Raw genomic sequence first — 16,581 nt, forward strand, 5'->3', positions numbered from 1 at the left:
ACTGGGATCGTCTTTTTGAACAACGTGATTATTTTTTTTGTATTTCTGACAGATTTGGAGAACTCCCAAATTCTGTCAGCTTCACAATCTGACATCACATAGCACTATGCAAGAGGCAGTCATTTACTGTCGGCATTAAAACTGTACCTACTCCTGCCCAGTTACCTTGAAGAGAAACTGAACAGAGATTAACCTCGCAGGATCAGCTTTTCATGGTGGAGGAAAGCAGCAGATGAACAACTTAATACAAGGATACAGAGAGGATCCAGACTTCTGGCGATTAGATTACACACAGCTTGTTTAGCAAGGTTTGGATAAGTTACAGTAAGCCCACCGAGGTTCACTATAACATTTTGCAGCACTCTGATCGGAATATAGTACTCATTATGTGGAACATCTGGATATTGCTATTTCATTAAAGCTTTCTGGCGTATAGCTCTGAAAAAATACATTGCAGACCATGCCCAGATCCATTCAGGTAGGCACTCAACCAAAGTGAACTGTGGAGAGGCACAAAGAGAGAAAAAGAAGAAAGGAGGGATTAAAATACATTCTATTACGAGCAAAAAAACCGTTTCTCAAATTAGCACTAAATCAAGGCAAAACCTGCTTGAACATCAGCAACTAAGCCTTATATCCAACCCCCTGGAAGTATAAGTAGACATTTTGGAAGTAGGGCACACAGCTGACCATTTAGGTTCTGCAAATAAATCCTGAAGTGATTTGTTCAAGTTTGCAACAGCAATACCATCAATTTCCTTTAACTGCCACACCTTGCCAGAATCTTTCCCAACTCTTTTATTCCAACTTCAATTCCTTCTACTCATCCTAATGCTATAGAAAGCCACTAAATAGGACACTAGATGTTCATAAAATGAAAACCTAACATACAGAGGACCTGCTTCCAGGTAGCTTAGGATAAAAATGAGGGCTTTTTCTTTTTTTCTGCGATTATTCCATCCTCCTACCCACTCTTTCCCAAAGCAGAAATATGCTCAATAAATATAGGAAAAAAGCTACTTCTGCTCATAGAAAACAGTGAAACGCTTGCCCAGTCAGCAACATACCAAGTAAAATTAGATATTCTGTGCGTTTGAATAAAAAGTTGTCTCTTTCTCATTTTTTGCTGCACATTTCAAGTAGGAACTGGATTCACTCTCTCATTGCAAAAACAGGCATGCCTGAGCATAATTTTCTAAAGCACAATTAGTGAAAAAATATGGCACAATCCCTTTAAGTCCTACAATATATATGGTACTTTTTCAGAGTACTGACAATTTTCATCTGGACTCCTAAGAAAGTCACCAGCTTTTTTACTTTATTGACAAACATGAAATAGTTTAATGAATTCTGTTACCTCTATTGCATGCTTCCAGTAACCAGTAGTCCTTGTGGATAACCCAAGAGTAGAAACAGCATGACTTGCATATTCTTCAGCAGAAGGTACAAAGAAAGATGTCTTTGATGCAGTGCTGCTGCGTGCTGCCATTTTGGTAGCAATTACAAATGGGGTTAAACTTTGAACAAAAATTCCTTGTGAGGCATATTCATAATGTAGTGCTCTACTGAAATAGTCCAAGTAGCTCTAGAAAGACAAAAGTAGAAAGAGACTTTTTTTTAAAAAAAACAATCAAGCCTTAGGGCAGAGTTTTATTAAAATTACAGAAAAGTTGTAGCATATTTTATACATTACCTAAAAAAATAAACCCTTGAATAAATAATACAAAATAAACACATTTCAAAGAACTGCCAACATTTCTATTTGTTGCTATTTGCTAAAAACTTGAAACAGTACAGTAACTTGCAGGACAAAGCGACCTCTTAACTCTCTGATCTGAATTTAACAAACCATCTGACAATCTCTGCTTAAAAAAACAATACAGAAACTTTGATTTCATCTAAAACAAACACCTTGTTTAGTCTGGGGACATTGCAGGGGACACTCCAAAGCTAACTATACATACTGCGGTCAAAAGGAAGTCCCATTATTTAATACACTTACAGGTGAATTTCATATTCGACTGGTCTTCCCCAGAAGCCTCTTTAATTACTTCCTGCAACTCCCTTGTTCAAAATTAAATGTGCATTTGTTTATGTCTATCTGTATCATCTCCTTTAGTTCATGCTCTTGTGCTTGCTTTAGGAAAGAAAATAAAACCAACTACTTCAAACACCATACACTGTTAACACACAAAGAAGCTTAGGATGCTGGAGCAGCTTGTTCCCGCTGCCATAGCAGTGGAACCGTTCAGAGGACAGGCTGTAAACTGGATTGCTGATCTTGGAATTGGAGTAACGATGCCAGCTAAGAGAAGAAACTTTGGTACATTTGTACTGTTCTCTTTCATTCAGGCATTTTGTTTTAGTTCCGAGTGCAGTTCCGCATGCACTTAGCATAACCAAAGGGCGAGATACTCTGCAGCAGAAACTAGTTTTCACACTGAAGAAAATAACTACCGACACACAGCACAGCACCATGAAGGCTTCCATGGCGAAAATTAATTGCATCTCAGCCAGACCCAATACAAACAGCAGCCACCAACAGCCAGGAGCGATTACTGCTTGTTTTCAGACATGGATCAAGACGAGATCGTTCTACAATCTCAGTTGCTTTTGTAGATTCAGCAGCAAGTCATGAAGTGTAAATCCCCATCCTCACGTGCATTCATACTTCCAGCATCACCCAGCTGCCCCACCCTGTTAATTATTGACTGGATCTCCTCATGAAGAATAATTATGGAGGGGAAGTTCTTTTCTCCCCAAATATGGTGCAGATAATGGTGTTAGAAGCCTTCTGCCCCTTGGTGTCAGGTGAAACAGTGCCTTGATTTGGCCACAGCCTTTGTCATAGTGGTGGTTTGACCATGACTACAGCCCTTCTTGCTACCAAATACCAGTGTGTGAGTAGCTTGAGGTATGTCTACACAGTTCAGATCAAGGAGAGAGATTAAATTCTTGACCTTTTCAATGAGTCACAGAACTGCCACTTTGCTTTGTGCATCATTCCTCTGAGGAAGGTAACATTATTCCTAGAATTACTGTTATGCCAGAATTCACCCATAATAGCACTGACTTTGGTTCAAAGCCAAGTATTGGTGAGGATAAAGAGTTTACTGCATACTACATGTAACGTTCACCTCCAATATTTGAACAAATTCCTAGAAAACTTTCAAGTATATTTTGATATCCTTGCTGAATGTGTTTACGACCAACAATGCATGTCTTTTTCAGTGCATACCATTAAACATCACACCCCTACTTACTTTAGAGGCTCCATAGATTGTCAACATTGGTGTTGGCTGACAACAGGATCCAGAAGAAAGATTGACGATCGCCCCTTTCTTCTTCTCTACCATGCCCGGCAGCACAATATGCACCATCATGTTAGCAGAAGCAATATTTATGTTGATCATGTCCCACAGCACATCCTCAGATAGGTTGGCAAAATAGTCCGGATAGGGATAAAATACTCCTACATTATTCACCAAAATTCCAATTTCTCTGTCTTTCAAAGCCTCCTTAATGGCTGGGTAAGACTCACGCCCCTTGCTGAAATCAGCTACTATGAAATCCGTTTCCACTTTATAGGTTTCAGATATGCTTCTAGATACCGCTTCCAGTTTCTCTTTGTTTCGGCTGATTAGGATGATGTTGACACCACGCTTTGCCAGTTCTTCGGCATATGCCTTCCCAATTCCATCTGTGCTACCTGTAACAGAACATTAAAAACGAAGTTAAAATCAGAGCAGCCCCAGTCTTCTGTTTCGACAATTCTTTCAATTATACCTTTATTACACCTCTGAAGGTCATGTGGCACTGAATATGATGATCTCAAAACCACTGTAATAAAGGCAATGTTGTCAGTAGCAAACTGCTGCAATCCCCCCATATACAGGTTTTATATTTTCTATTACAACAACAGAGAGCTTAGAGTAGAGCCTTAATGAAAGGTGGGGATGTCAGAGGTACATGACTTTAACTTTGTTGAAGAAATGAGCACACACAGAAGCCCATAACAAAAAAACCAATCTTGTCCACATCTGTCTACACCTGTATGCATTTGCGGTGTACCTTGCAATTTTGGGGAAAAATTCCTCTGTGAATCTTTCCCAGTGGTTAGTCAACACACTGAGCTTACCTGTCTCCTGAGGAATTGAATTTAGTAAGGCACTGAACAACTGTCCCTGCTCAAGCAGATTAACTTGCAACTTGAGGTAACACAGGACCCAGCTTGTGCCATAAGGCTCACCCATCAGTATAACCTGGCAAGTGTTACACTACTGGCACATAAGCAATATGCTGCTTCAGTCTCTTACCAGTGACCACAGCCCATTTTCCATACTGCTTGACAAGATCAACCCTGCTGCCCAGCTTCGGAATTAAATGCAGTCTAAGCATGCTGTAAGTGTCAAATGCAAGAGAGACACACTTTCTGACTGTGTAGCAAGCTCCAACGACAGCCAGGGCCTCCATGTAAAAACTGAAGGAACGACTGATCTCTCTGTACAAGAGGCTGAAACGATCCACTGCAGCCATGATGATCAGAAGCCTGGAAAAAAGTAAAAGAAACACAGGCAATTACAATCTCCTCTTGGGCTACTTAACTTTTCAGGCTGAATGAGTAACCTTTAAAATTCAGCACTTTACAGTCTGAGCACCATTTTTATGCAGAAAAGCCAGCCTGCTAAAATTTGGGTATCACCTACCATTGCCCTTACTGGTTTAGCTGCTTTTTAGACTTTGTTGATGTGTTTTTATCTACTAGTCAATTATACTACAATGACACCAATCCATGATACTGTAAATAAAACAAATCAAGCCCAAGCAGATAAGGGAAGCTCAACATGTAAAAACTGATTTTGGGAGATTAAGATCCACCTACAAAAGAGCCAAGGATAACCAGCAGGAGAGGAAGCTCAGCACACAAGAAACAACACGCTCTTCTAAGCAACCTGAGGGACAAACAGGCTCAGAGACAGAAGCTCAACTTCAGCCCCTGGCACTGTCACAAGGCACTAAACCCCTTCCCAGCAAATACACCACATCCACCGCGTCCTTCGTGTTTGAAAATCCGGGAGCCCCGGGACACATTAACACCAAATCGCACAGTAGATGGGACAGCAGAAAGTATCTGTTCTCAGTAGAAAGCCTGTTGTGCCTCACAAGCTTTTACTAACGAATATATTTTTTAAAAAACAAGCACAAAACCCAATCGCCACCTCCTCGGCAGCACCCGATCTGCAACCGGAGCCGGCACCTGCTTTCGGGCCCTTACACACCCAGCGCAGCCCGGGCCGCGGGCCTCGCCCCTCCCGGGAGGCACGGCGGGCCTGGCCCGGCGAGCCCCAGCGACAAGCGGGCCTGGCCCGGCGCCTCGGCCCCTGCCCGGGGCCCTCCCTGGCCCCAGCCGGGCTGTAACGGAGGGAAACCAAGCCCTCCAGCCACGGCCCACGGGGAGAAACCCCGCATAGAGTCGGTGCCCTGAGAGGCCGCTACCCGCTCGCGTCTCACCCGCGTCCGCGGGGCCGGACCCGCCGGTGCGGTCGGACTCGCCGGTGTCGCCGGGCCCTCCGGTGCGGCCGGGCCCTCCCCCAGCTCCGCGGTCTCCGCGCCCGCCGCCACCTGCGCCGCCGCGCAGGGCCGCCAGGAGCGGCCGCGGGGCCTTATGGGCCGGCGCGCGGCGTCGCCATAGCGACGCCGGCGGTTTAGGGGGCTGACGCTGGCGGTACCTCAGCGGGCTCCCTTCCGTCCTGTCCCTCGCTGTTTAACTGTCCTGCTGTCTAGCAGATACCGCGGAGAGGCCATAAGGGGCCGTCGACCCCGTGAGCCGCGGCCCGGGTCAGGTAAAGGGAGCTGGAGGTTTAACGGGAGACACAGCAGCGCGCTTTGGGACACCTGGTCTGGAGACCTCGCGGGCTACAGCAGCAAAAGGCGCAGGGCTGAAACCTGGCAGCATCTGCAGCCCTTGCGAGGAAAATAAAAGTGGTCTCAGGAGCCTACCCGGCTTGCAGTGAGGCAGGTGTTACACAAGAGCTGGAAGGAGACCCGTCCTCAGCTCCACAGCTTTGAAAGGAAAAAAGTATCTTACTCTGCTTCGGGAGGCTTAGCCGTGGCCCTCTGCTCTGAGTGACATCTGCAGTGGGCAGGGCTGGAGACAAAGTGTCCTTGCCTTTTGGCATCTTCACCCAGGTTGCCAGCTCCATCCAGGCTTCATAATTACTCATACTGGTTTTCTTATCTGTAACAGGTTCTCCTTCTAAAACATTAGACATTTTACCTGGAAAAGTTGGATTGTAAATCAAATACTGGCTTGGCTGATGTTTGTCTAAATCACATACCTTAAAATGGAATCGCAAGTTGGAGACTCAGAGAAAGGCCTTGGAGGGGAAGTTCTTGTGCAAGAGGGGTCAGAGGAATCTGTGAACGACATTCGAAAAGAAAATGAAGGCAATTCTGTTCATGCAGGTGAGCCTCTCCAGCTGGCTCACTAGGACTAACTTAGGGAAATTTAGTGAACATAAAGCCTAGACATCAAACCTGTTGTTACTCATCTGGATGCAATATGCGTTCATTCTCCCAGCAAAGTCACTGAAAATCTTGGCATAACTGAGGCTTACTCAATTGCTATCTTCTTGTGCTTTTTAAAAAAATCTGTTTCTTCTTGGCTGGAGAGCTACCTTTTCCTGTGTTGCAATCATACAGCTAGCCTGATCTCCAAATGTTTTAATTACAATCATATTTAATTGACCTGGTACAATCACCTTATTTGCACTGTCTTTTTAAGCATACAGACTAAAAGTGCAACTAGAAGGTGGAGAACAAGAATCTGAAGAGAAGAGTACTGAAAATGCAATTAATCAAAGGCAGACTAAAGAGTATAGCACTGGAGACACCTTCCAAGGAGTGCAAAAGGGTAAATTTGTAGATGAGCTAGACTAACAAACAGTGCTTGAAGTGACTTAGATACACCATAACTGTAGTCTCTTTAAGTGCAAAGTTAGCAGTCTTGTTAACTCAAATTATTGTTAATTAACTGTAATACCTAGTAGATGTCTAAGACTGTGAGAACATTTGTGCCATTATTTTATTGTTACTGTATGTTATAATAATCTTAAGACTAGTGGGTACTACCTGACTTGTAGATCTAAACAAAAATTAATGCAGATTTCAACAGTTTATTTTGCTGCTACTTATTTTACTACTTTACATTCTATAAAGTTAAGTTTCTTTTCATTAGAAATGTCAGCAAAAATCTTGGTTAGAGGACTTCTTTTCTTGAATTTCATATTCAAGTGCTCTTCAACATTTCTCTAAAGTAATTGCCAACGTGACACTTTTTCCCCACTCATGCTGTTCAACTGCAACTTGTTTTCTTATGGAGATGTTAAAATTCAAGGCAAAGTCATCAGCTGCACATCCAGAGCACAACCGAATGAACAAAAATCAGATGGTGATTGCAAATCAGTAACCAGCTCACTCAGTCAAAGGACAGAAGAAAAGAGGGCCGGTGTAAGGTAATACATTCATTGTGGATGTTTTTTACTTAACTCTTGACATATTGAGGGCAATGGAAGTTTTGCTATTCAACAAATTAATTTAAGAGAACAATTTTGAAGATGAATTTGAGATTGATCAATAAATCAGGAATTGTTGAGATTTCCAGCATCTGTACAGCTTCTTTATGGCCTCAGGAGCAAACTACATTCTAAATACATGAGGTAGTGAATCTGGAGAAAATTGTGCAAACTCCTTTGGGGGTGATTTATCAGTAGATTTGGACATTTCTCAGCATCAATTCAGACAATGCGTTGTATTAATTAATCATAATATAAATATTACAGTTGTCAAGATAAATTTTAGCAGAGGAAATCCAGAGACGGTTAACAATAAGATACAACTCTTTTGTAAACTCTGGCTCTAATTTTGTTCCAGCCTAAACCAGCATATGCTGCAATGGCTGCTCATTAATAGTTGCAAATCAAGATTATTCCTGTGTTAACTCTGACTAAGCACATTGCAGGCAAATAATAAAATTAAAAATCATATTTGGTATTATTTAATAACATTGTTGAACGTCTGGTCATGTAGGCTAGTTATGCAGTAATATGTAAGTGACAATAACGATTTACTTTCCGTTCCTGTACCTATTTACTTGTTGGTGAAACCTTCCAGAGTGTACGTTGCTGCTCTTTTCCAAGAAGATGGACTCTCTAATTTCCTGCTTACTCTCTTCTTTTTAGCAGAAGAGCCTGGTAACTCACTTCAAACAGGCAGAGGTGGAAAGCCACTCTAAAAAACCTACTGCTTTTTTGAGTATAGTCTTGAAGGCTGTAGCCATTTCTCTTGCTTAAAATCTATTAATTGAGTTGCATTGAAATCTGTTAAAAAACACCCCAAAGATTTCAGAACGTGCACTGCAATACATTTTTTGTTTTGTTTATGCTTTCCATTGTTATTTTAGAATGACAAAAAAGATTCTGCGAGACATCTGTAAACAGCAGAAATTATACTTGACCCCATACCTCAATGATACACTTTACTTGCATTATAAAGGTAAGATGCAGACTTGGCTGTTTAATTTTATCATTCTAAGTAGCATTTTAGCAGATAATCTATTTTATGGCTTACTGAAGTAAGGTATCTAATATTTTAAATGAGAAACATAATTTAATTTTATGTAATAATGAAATTGTGAAACAAAATTAGTCAATATGAAGGTAGAAAAGTGAACTGATTATAGACCTAATTCACTTTGTGGAGTAAGTTGAAGGATCAATAGGAATTAATGGACACTTCCCCCCCAATAAGAGTAGCTTCTGAGAAATGTCTTAAAACATGGTCTGGTTTGCATTTAGAGGAAAACATATGTATTTCTTCTTAAACATGTTTGTATAAAGAACCTGTTTTCCAGCTTTGGGGACTTTTTTACTGCTAAATAAAAATGGTCAGGAAGAAAACAAACAGTAAACACTTGGTGCCTGTTCTCAAATACCACTGAAAGAAAAACAAGTTGCTAGAATGAACCTGGATCGTACTCTTGTGATCTATGAGCAGTTTTTTGCTAATATGGTTAGCTACTTCAGGTTTGCATGAGAATAGTTTTAAATAAACGGGACATGCTAATCCTACCTTCTACATTTAGCTTTGGTTTTGCTGCTTTTTCAATATGTATTATTTGAGAACGTAAAGAGCTGCTTGAGATACAGACCAGAATAGGTACCTATACACTTTTGCTCTTTATGGGCCAAGTACTTTACTATTGATTCAGTGGAAATATTGGTGTCAATTTGAGTACAGCCGTTCACAGAGGCTGTTTCAGTGGTGCTGGTTTATTTAAATTTACTCTTCCAAAGACTTGTTTTCAGCTAAAGCATTTTCATTTTAAACCATATTTTTCTGCAGGATTTGACCGCCTGGAGAATCTTGAAGAGTATACTGGATTGAAGTGTTTATGGCTGGAATGCAATGCCTTAACAAAAATCGAGAATTTGGAGGCTCAGACAGAACTGCGTTGCCTCTACTTGCAAACCAATTTAATTAAGAAAATTGAAAACCTTGAACCTTTACAAAAGCTGGATGCCCTCAATATCAGTAACAACTATGTCAAGACCATTGAGAATCTCTGTAAGAACTGTTTGTGCCACATGTTTTAACTTATAACGAGCCCATATACCTAAGTATAGACTAAGCTAAGCTATTACTAGTGGCAGTAGTTTCAAGGGGATTTTATTTATGTTAAAATTTTGCACAATAACCCATACCAAAGCCCACAAGGCTTCTGTTGAAGAGTCAAACCTATGTGTTTTGCAATTTCAATAGATGAGAAAACAGAAACAGTATAATTGCTTCCTTGTGGATACCTATAACAATTGAGTAGTCTTTTCTCACTTCTTAATGCCATCTCAGTACTTTTCTGTGTTGCAGGCAGGCTGGCAATCCAGTTTTCGCCATTTACTTTACAGTTATGATGTGCTTTGACAGTAGCAGACATGATTACCAAATATTTTCTGCCTGTTCAAGAATTTATTCTATCTACAGCAGAAAATTTAAAAAGAAACCCACAACTCCTTTAAATTATCATTTGTGTACATTGCAGTAATTTGAAACACAAGCCCTGGCTTTTGTGTAACTCACTAGTTTGTAATAAATTGAAAACAGCCACCATCCTAAAACCAAACAACTATTTTTCCTAAGGTGAAGAAAGCAGCTTTGGAGGCATTGCCAAAAAGTACATATAGCAGAACAACAAATTTAGAAAAAGCTCCCCACAATTTGATAGAAACAATTATTTTGGCAATGCAGTTGTCTGCTTGCTTCAGAAAACTCTTTGTGAAGCAATAACTCTTGCCTTTCTGTCCGACAGCTTGTCTGAAAGTCCTGCAGACTCTGCAGATTGCTCACAACAAGTTAGAAACAGTGGAGGACATACAGCACTTGCAAGAATGCCCAAGTATTTCTGTTCTTGATCTTTCCCACAACCACATAAGTGATCCAAATATTATAAGTATTCTGGAGACCATGCCTAATTTGGTAAGCCAAATATAGCTGAGTGTTTGTATCATGTATATGGGTGAATCTCATTAAATGGTTTTGTTGTGTAGTCTAGTCCACAAATAATTTTGATCAAAAAAAACAAGGTTAGGAAACATTAATTGGTTTTTGTAGGTTACCTGTAATACCAAGAATGTTTTCTTCACCTATTATTTTTTTAAATTATAGGGAAAGTGCATCTCCAGATTGGGGGTTTTTTTTGCTACTCAACTTTAAAAATTGTTTCCCGTGTTTCTCTAGCGTGTGCTGAATTTGATGGGAAATCAAGTGATAAGGAAAATCGCTAATTATAGAAAAACACTTACTGTTCGACTAAAAGAACTAACGTATCTGGATGACAGACCCGTTTTCCCGAAGGATAGGTAAGAAACAGAGTTGTATTCTTAACACAGCAACAAAGCTCAAATACTAATTATCAGTCATCATTTTTTGTCAGTATTGCCATGGAAGGAAAGGAAGACTGACCAGTGTAGTTTATCGAGGGTGGGTGACTTTGAGTACAAGACTATTATACTACAGAGTTATACATCCAACATACCTAGAAGAAAACATGTATTTTTTCATAAGATAATTAATTCTCAAACAGAATCGTTTTACACCAAGTCTGTGTGTAGCAGCTATTTTATGCTGTTGCCAGCTATTTTAAGTTTCTCTTTCATTGTAAAGATGGACTTTTATAGCTATATTACAGTGAGCTTTTGTGTTTCATTAGAGCCTGTGCAGAAGCCTGGGCTGTTGGAGGTCTTGAAGCTGAGAAAGCAGAGAGGGAAAAATGGGAAACCAGAGAGAGAAAAAAAATCCAAGATAGCATCGATGCTTTAGCAGCAATCAGGAGAAATATAGCAGAAAAGAAAAGACAAAAGTATATGGAAGAAAGAGGCACAAGTGCAGAATGTGGAAATGGAACAGATATCCTGGAAGGTTTGTGGTTACTATTTTGGAAGATGTCTGTGTATGCTTCAATTTGAACATTTAAAATAAATGATCAGTCCCTAAACATTCATAAGGCTCCTGCAATTTTTGGAAGATGTTTATGAATAGTCTTATTTTCCCATACAAAGTACTTTATTAATCATGGTGCATCGTAGATTAACCAGAATGATTTTAAGCAATCAGCACCTTTCTCACTGCTGATGAAACAAAAAACAACAAACCACTTTCTGTCCCAGAGTTTTGAGCTCTTGTGCTCTTCACCAGAGCAACCAGGTGTACATTTATAACCCATAATAGGTCCCAGCCTAACCTTTCTAGAGAAGAGTGTATGTTTCAGGATAAATGGGACTGAAGCCAAATAAGAAGACAGGGCTACAGTGCAGAGGAGTGTTTATCTTATACCAATTCGTTTTTGCAGGCTTTGAAATCAAACATGAGTGACTAACAAGTAAACCATTTTCTGCAAGCACATAGATTGCATAAAGGAAAGGGTAACTTCAGCATCTGTCACTGATCCATCAAAATGCTCAAGCATATATTTAAATATGTAGTCACTTGTCAGTCTTTTCAAAGTTAACTATAGCTACCAGACTATTATTTACTATAGTGTTTTCTCTATATGAGCTTTTCTTTTGCTGGGGTTCTGTATTTGTAGGGAGTTGAAATGGCAAAACCCACAAGATTGCTGCAATCTTGGAAGGACTACTGATCCACAGATAGCTGCTCAAAGTAGGAGCTTTTGCTGCTATTTTAGGCCCAGCGATTAAGGCCGTGTAGTAAAGTTTAAATGTTTAGAATGAGTAATGGTACATTAACTCAGCAGTTTTGATTAACTTGTTTCTTCTGTAGGAGCACCTGCAAATTCAGATAATAGTGATCGAAATGCTAGTACATCAGAGACTTCAAATGTATCAGAAGAGGAAAAAACTCAAGAGAAGATTGAGAAATTTAGAAATGAAAATTTTGATGCTCGTGATGAAGTGTTAACACTTCAGCCAAATAGGGAAGATAACACAGATTTCACATCTGGAAATATTCCAGCTAGAATTCAAGAGGATGCACAAGAATCAAACCCTTATGAACACTCAAACTTTGACAAGAAGACAGACGGTAATGCACAATCACACTAGGAGGTGGCCATGTGCCTTCACATATGAAAGAATGCTTTTGTAGATATGTGGGATACTTTACTGCAAAATGCAAATATTGATTTATATAATATAAGCAAGACCAAGAACATAATTGAAAGACAAAACATGGGATTCAGCTGCGAATTCTGCAATGGCAGTCGGGTGTCACTGGTGTCACAATGCTTGCTGTATTATAGAAAGTCTTTTATTCAGTTAGTTCTCTGCAACTGGCTATTGTTTATTCTCTAGATCTACCAGGAGAGATGGCAACTACGGAAAAGGCCCTGACTCCTCAACTGGATGAATATGCTGAAACTGAACAGATCAAACTGGATACACTGGAGAAACTTTATATTGATGTATGTATTGGATTCCATTTGTGGGAAGTTCAGATCTGGTAAACTGTAGATCCTGGATTTGGCTCTTACCATAATGATGGGTTGAAGTTGATATTAAGTCTATTGCATAGATAACAAAGAGCTAATAGACATAAGCTGTGCTTGCTTTTAAAATCCTGTTAATGCTTTGCTGTTTATCCTTTTATCTTCCTTTTTTTCATAATCACACAGCAAAGGAGAAAATTTCATTCCCATCTGCTGTTTCTGCAGACAGATGAATTTTCCTTTTCCCACATGTGCTTAACAGAGGAAAACTGTCATCTCAAAGAGAGTGACAGTGCCGTGCTCCTGGCTGTGGCCTCTTACCCTGAAATACATTGCTTTGAAGAAGATCCCAATGAGATAGAGATGTCATATTTTATTGGCTAGAGTAGCTTTTCCCACTGATTAATGATCTTGTGATTGTCCTCAGGAACTGCCTGATTTGGAAGATATAGACACAAATGAATTTCCCCCAGAAGAGGAAATCTTTTTTCAAAAGGTAAGATTCGTATTAATTCCAGTGATTAAGTGTCTCTAAACATATTTACAAATGTTTTGCAAATGAGAACAATCAGTTGTGAAATACTGCTTTGGGATATGCAATCAGTTATGCATTTATAAATTAAAAGGGATGTTGCAGCAGATCTTCTCTGTCTACTTGTAGATATTTTTTAATTTGATTTTTTTATATTATTGTGTTGCAAAAATAGGAGAATTAAAAACTAGGATCAAATAATGCAATAGTTAAATAAGATTAATTTCTTAGTAGCTTGTAGTGTTTTAATGAAGATTACTCTTAAAATACACTTTACCAGTACTAATATTCTGCAAAGGACTGAGCAGATAGAACAAAGTGCCTGCTACTGAATAAAATCAGACTTATCAACTGAAAACACAGAGACTGAAACTCCTCTGCGCCACTCGGGGTTGGTCAGATACAAGGCAGTTCATGCCCACATTAGCATTGTGCTGTGCTCAATCTGATCTAGGCAAAAGCCTGTAAACAGAAAAAAAAAAAGAACAAAACAACAAAGACTAAGCAGCTTTGATTCTTGTGCTGATGTTGACTCACGCTTGCCTGGCTTCAGACTGATACAGTACGTGTTTGCACAAGTCGCTCCAACATAATCCAGACTTCTTTTTCTGAACTGTTAACATCTTATGGTCAGTTTATTGCTAATGCTTGAGAAATAGTTAATCCAAGGTTCATCCACAAAGAAACAGAGCTATGGGTGAAGCACACGTACCATACATTTTGGGAGAACAGCACATCAAAGCTGACAGCTGTTATGTGGATCCAAGAGATATTTACATATCTTTTAGCTTTTGTATCTAAAATAATATCTTTTCAATTACATTTTTTACCTTTGGATTTTTTTACCAGCAGGACTATCACCCAAAGATTGAAATAATTTCTGAAATGACAAATGACAGTGATTCTGCATTAGAGGAAAACAATACAAGCATGCTTGAGAATTCAGTAGGAGAAGAAATTCCAACAGCAATTTTTTCAAGTGTGTGTAAGATACATAAAGAGCATGAAAAGGAGAACTTAAGACCCCTTGTTCAAAGCCTCTTTACAGAGCCTGCTACTTCAGAAAGATACTCAGAGACCAAAGATAATCAAGGAACCCCCTTGAAACCCTTGATACAAGAGATTATCACTGAGCCCAAGGGTAATTTGCTATTGTCACCAGTCTGCAATCAACTAGATGACCCAAGCCCATGTGAAGAGGATAGTAAGATTACAGTTACTTGCCCTGGTAAGATTACAGTGACATATTAATTACAGAGATAAAGGTCAGTGGTACATGCACACTAAAATTAAGGATTTATTCACCTCTTGTTGAAAAAATTTTCAACCCATTGTTAGTTAACAATCACCTCTTTTATTTATGCAGGAATCCTAATACATTAGGATTTTAAATGTTATCTTCTCTTTTTCTACACAGAATTTCTTGCCGAGTTGTATTTAAATGGGTTTTTAAAAACTGAGCTCTACATTTCTCTTTCCAGTATTAAAGACCATGGATGAGTTTCATTTGCTTTTTGCCTTCGTGCTTTAACAGGCAACAGGGATGATGGAGAAGCACAGGGCCTGGCTGAGGGTGAAGGATGTCCCCATGAAGCACAGGATGATGAGGACTGTGACAGCAGATTAGATTAATCAGTTTGAAGAGACCAGACCAAAGCTGGAGAACAGTGCCTGGCTGGCTGCATGTGGTTCCTCTCAAAGTGCAGAGTTCAGCAATGGGACATCAGTTAAAACTGGCATAACACTGTGCCATAAAAACCATCACCTTCAACAGGAGGACTGTTACCATCAGTCAGAGGCTGCTGTGATCAACAGCATCTGACCTCAAGGGCAGAACTTTTGATTGTGTCAGTATGAAAAAGCCCCAAATCCTCTGTAAGTGCCTTGTGTTCCCACTGCCAGCACTGCTGGAGATCCCTCGCCTCCAAGCTCTTCAGGGCAGCAGGCAGCATTCGCTGCTTTGTAAGTGAAGGCACTACTGTTTTAAGGTTAAATTCCACTTCTAGAATTTACTTAGTTGAAAGTTTATGTCCTAGGGTTTCAATCCATAATGTTACATGTTTCTGCCATTTGAACTAAATAAAGATTCTACTCATAACCACAAATATTTTTAACCTGTATCATCTCCTTACCAGTATATGTCATACTGGATGGACTTCAATGACAAATCGAGATTGCTTCTTAACATGGTCCTTTACAGATCTAATATTCATAGACATTATGGTTGTTTATGCAAAACCAGATGCAGAAATAGCATTTATGCATGGAAAAAAATATCATTTTACCTTTTAGGGCAATCTTCGATGAAGCATATACTTAGATATACTGTTTTCATTGATTTTATTGTGAGATTTGTCTCACAAAATTGTCTGGATTTTGAATATAACAGAAAAATAACCAGCCAGTCAGTAGTGGCAGAAAGACAGCTCTGGTGTCAAAAGCCAGCCAAAGGACTTCTGTCATCAGCTTCTCTTTCATGTCGCAGTGGTATTCTTGTGCCAAAGTGAAATGGAAGGCAGCAGCATGGATGCTTCAGCCCACTTCTGTCTTCTTCCCCTCCCTTTTTTTTTTCTTCTCTCCTTTTTGAGCTAGAGAATAAAACTTGAGGAAGTAGAGGCTGCTGGAGAACAGCGCTTCCTCTGGGACACCGCAAAAAGGGTTGAGGGAAATGGACAACTCTTGGCCAATTCTGCTGAGGCATTAACGGCTCTCATTTTCCTCACACAGAGGTGGCTGTGCTGGTCAGTTAAAAAATAATTGTACAGTGTTTAAGCACGACATAAGAGATTTGGCATCATCTTTGAGGGCTGATATTGGTTTTATGATATAATCAACAATCGCAACAGCAGTAGAAGCTTGGCTTTAGGTGACCTCACTTCTTTCATCGTACCCAACTTTATGTGGATGGTTTTTTTTCACATTTCTACAAATCTCTAATCCTACTTATAACAAATCATTAAGCATGCCTTGTAATGTCCACATTAAAAAAAAAATACCACTATGGGCTTGTTGAAAATTTCTAATTAGCTGGGCTTAGGTGCCATCTGGTGGT

The 16,581-nt window shown here is 39.7% G+C and overlaps 2 protein-coding genes across 9 annotated transcripts; one reads left to right on the top strand and one right to left on the bottom strand.

The window, feature by feature from the left end:
- Positions 1–9: 9 nt before the first annotated feature.
- On the bottom strand, positions 10–5,646 carry HSDL1 (hydroxysteroid dehydrogenase like 1). The gene is made up of 5 exons (XM_065028921.1): positions 5,512–5,646; positions 4,317–4,549; positions 3,264–3,709; positions 1,358–1,585; positions 10–500 (listed from the first exon to the last, which is right to left on the bottom strand). The coding sequence occupies exons 2-5, from the start codon at positions 4,534–4,536 to the stop codon at positions 408–410; spliced, it is 987 nt and encodes a 328-aa protein (XP_064884993.1). The 5' UTR covers positions 4,537–4,549; positions 5,512–5,646; the 3' UTR covers positions 10–407.
- A 38-nt stretch (positions 5,647–5,684) lies between these two features.
- DNAAF1 (dynein axonemal assembly factor 1) lies at positions 5,685–15,634 on the top strand. 8 transcript variants are annotated; one of them, XM_021290760.2, is made up of 14 exons: positions 5,685–5,843; positions 6,248–6,465; positions 6,785–6,913; positions 7,382–7,514; positions 8,462–8,553; positions 9,403–9,624; positions 10,364–10,530; positions 10,792–10,913; positions 11,264–11,472; positions 12,334–12,594; positions 12,864–12,973; positions 13,425–13,493; positions 14,379–14,757; positions 15,064–15,634. In XM_021290760.2, the coding sequence occupies exons 2-14, from the start codon at positions 6,345–6,347 to the stop codon at positions 15,159–15,161; spliced, it is 2,112 nt and encodes a 703-aa protein (XP_021146435.2). In that variant the 5' UTR covers positions 5,685–5,843; positions 6,248–6,344; the 3' UTR covers positions 15,162–15,634. The 8 variants fall into 8 exon arrangements, with proteins under 8 accessions (XP_021146435.2, XP_005504945.2, XP_021146437.2 ...); XM_005504888.3 differs by having other exon boundaries at positions 14,382–14,757; XM_021290762.2 differs by having other exon boundaries at positions 7,397–7,514.
- The last annotated feature ends 947 nt before the right edge of the window (positions 15,635–16,581 follow it).

This window comes from Columba livia, chromosome 13, assembly GCF_036013475.1.
Source record: "Columba livia isolate bColLiv1 breed racing homer chromosome 13, bColLiv1.pat.W.v2, whole genome shotgun sequence".
Classification (NCBI taxonomy): domain Eukaryota; kingdom Metazoa; phylum Chordata; class Aves; order Columbiformes; family Columbidae; genus Columba; species Columba livia.

What these genes read in the sequence shown, in the direction of transcription:
- HSDL1 (XM_065028921.1), bottom strand. Translation starts at nt 4,536, where the DNA reads ATGGCTGCAGTGGATCGTTTCAGCCTCTTGTACAGAGAGATCAGTCGT. An exon ending in CAATCTATGGAGCCTCTAAA is followed by an intron (nt 1,586 to 3,263) that starts GTAAGTAGGGGT and finishes TTGTCTTTCTAG; the next exon opens with AGCTACTTGGACTATTTCAG. An exon ending in ACTGGAAGCATGCAATAGAG is followed by an intron (nt 501 to 1,357) that starts GTAACAGAATTC and finishes GCCTCTCCACAG; the next exon opens with TTCACTTTGGTTGAGTGCCT.
- DNAAF1 (XM_021290760.2), top strand. Translation starts at nt 6,345, where the DNA reads ATGGAATCGCAAGTTGGAGACTCAGAGAAAGGCCTTGGAGGGGAAGTT. An exon ending in CTTCCAAGGAGTGCAAAAGG is followed by an intron (nt 6,914 to 7,381) that starts GTAAATTTGTAG and finishes TTTCTTATGGAG; the next exon opens with ATGTTAAAATTCAAGGCAAA. An exon ending in CAAGACCATTGAGAATCTCT is followed by an intron (nt 9,625 to 10,363) that starts GTAAGAACTGTT and finishes TCTGTCCGACAG; the next exon opens with CTTGTCTGAAAGTCCTGCAG.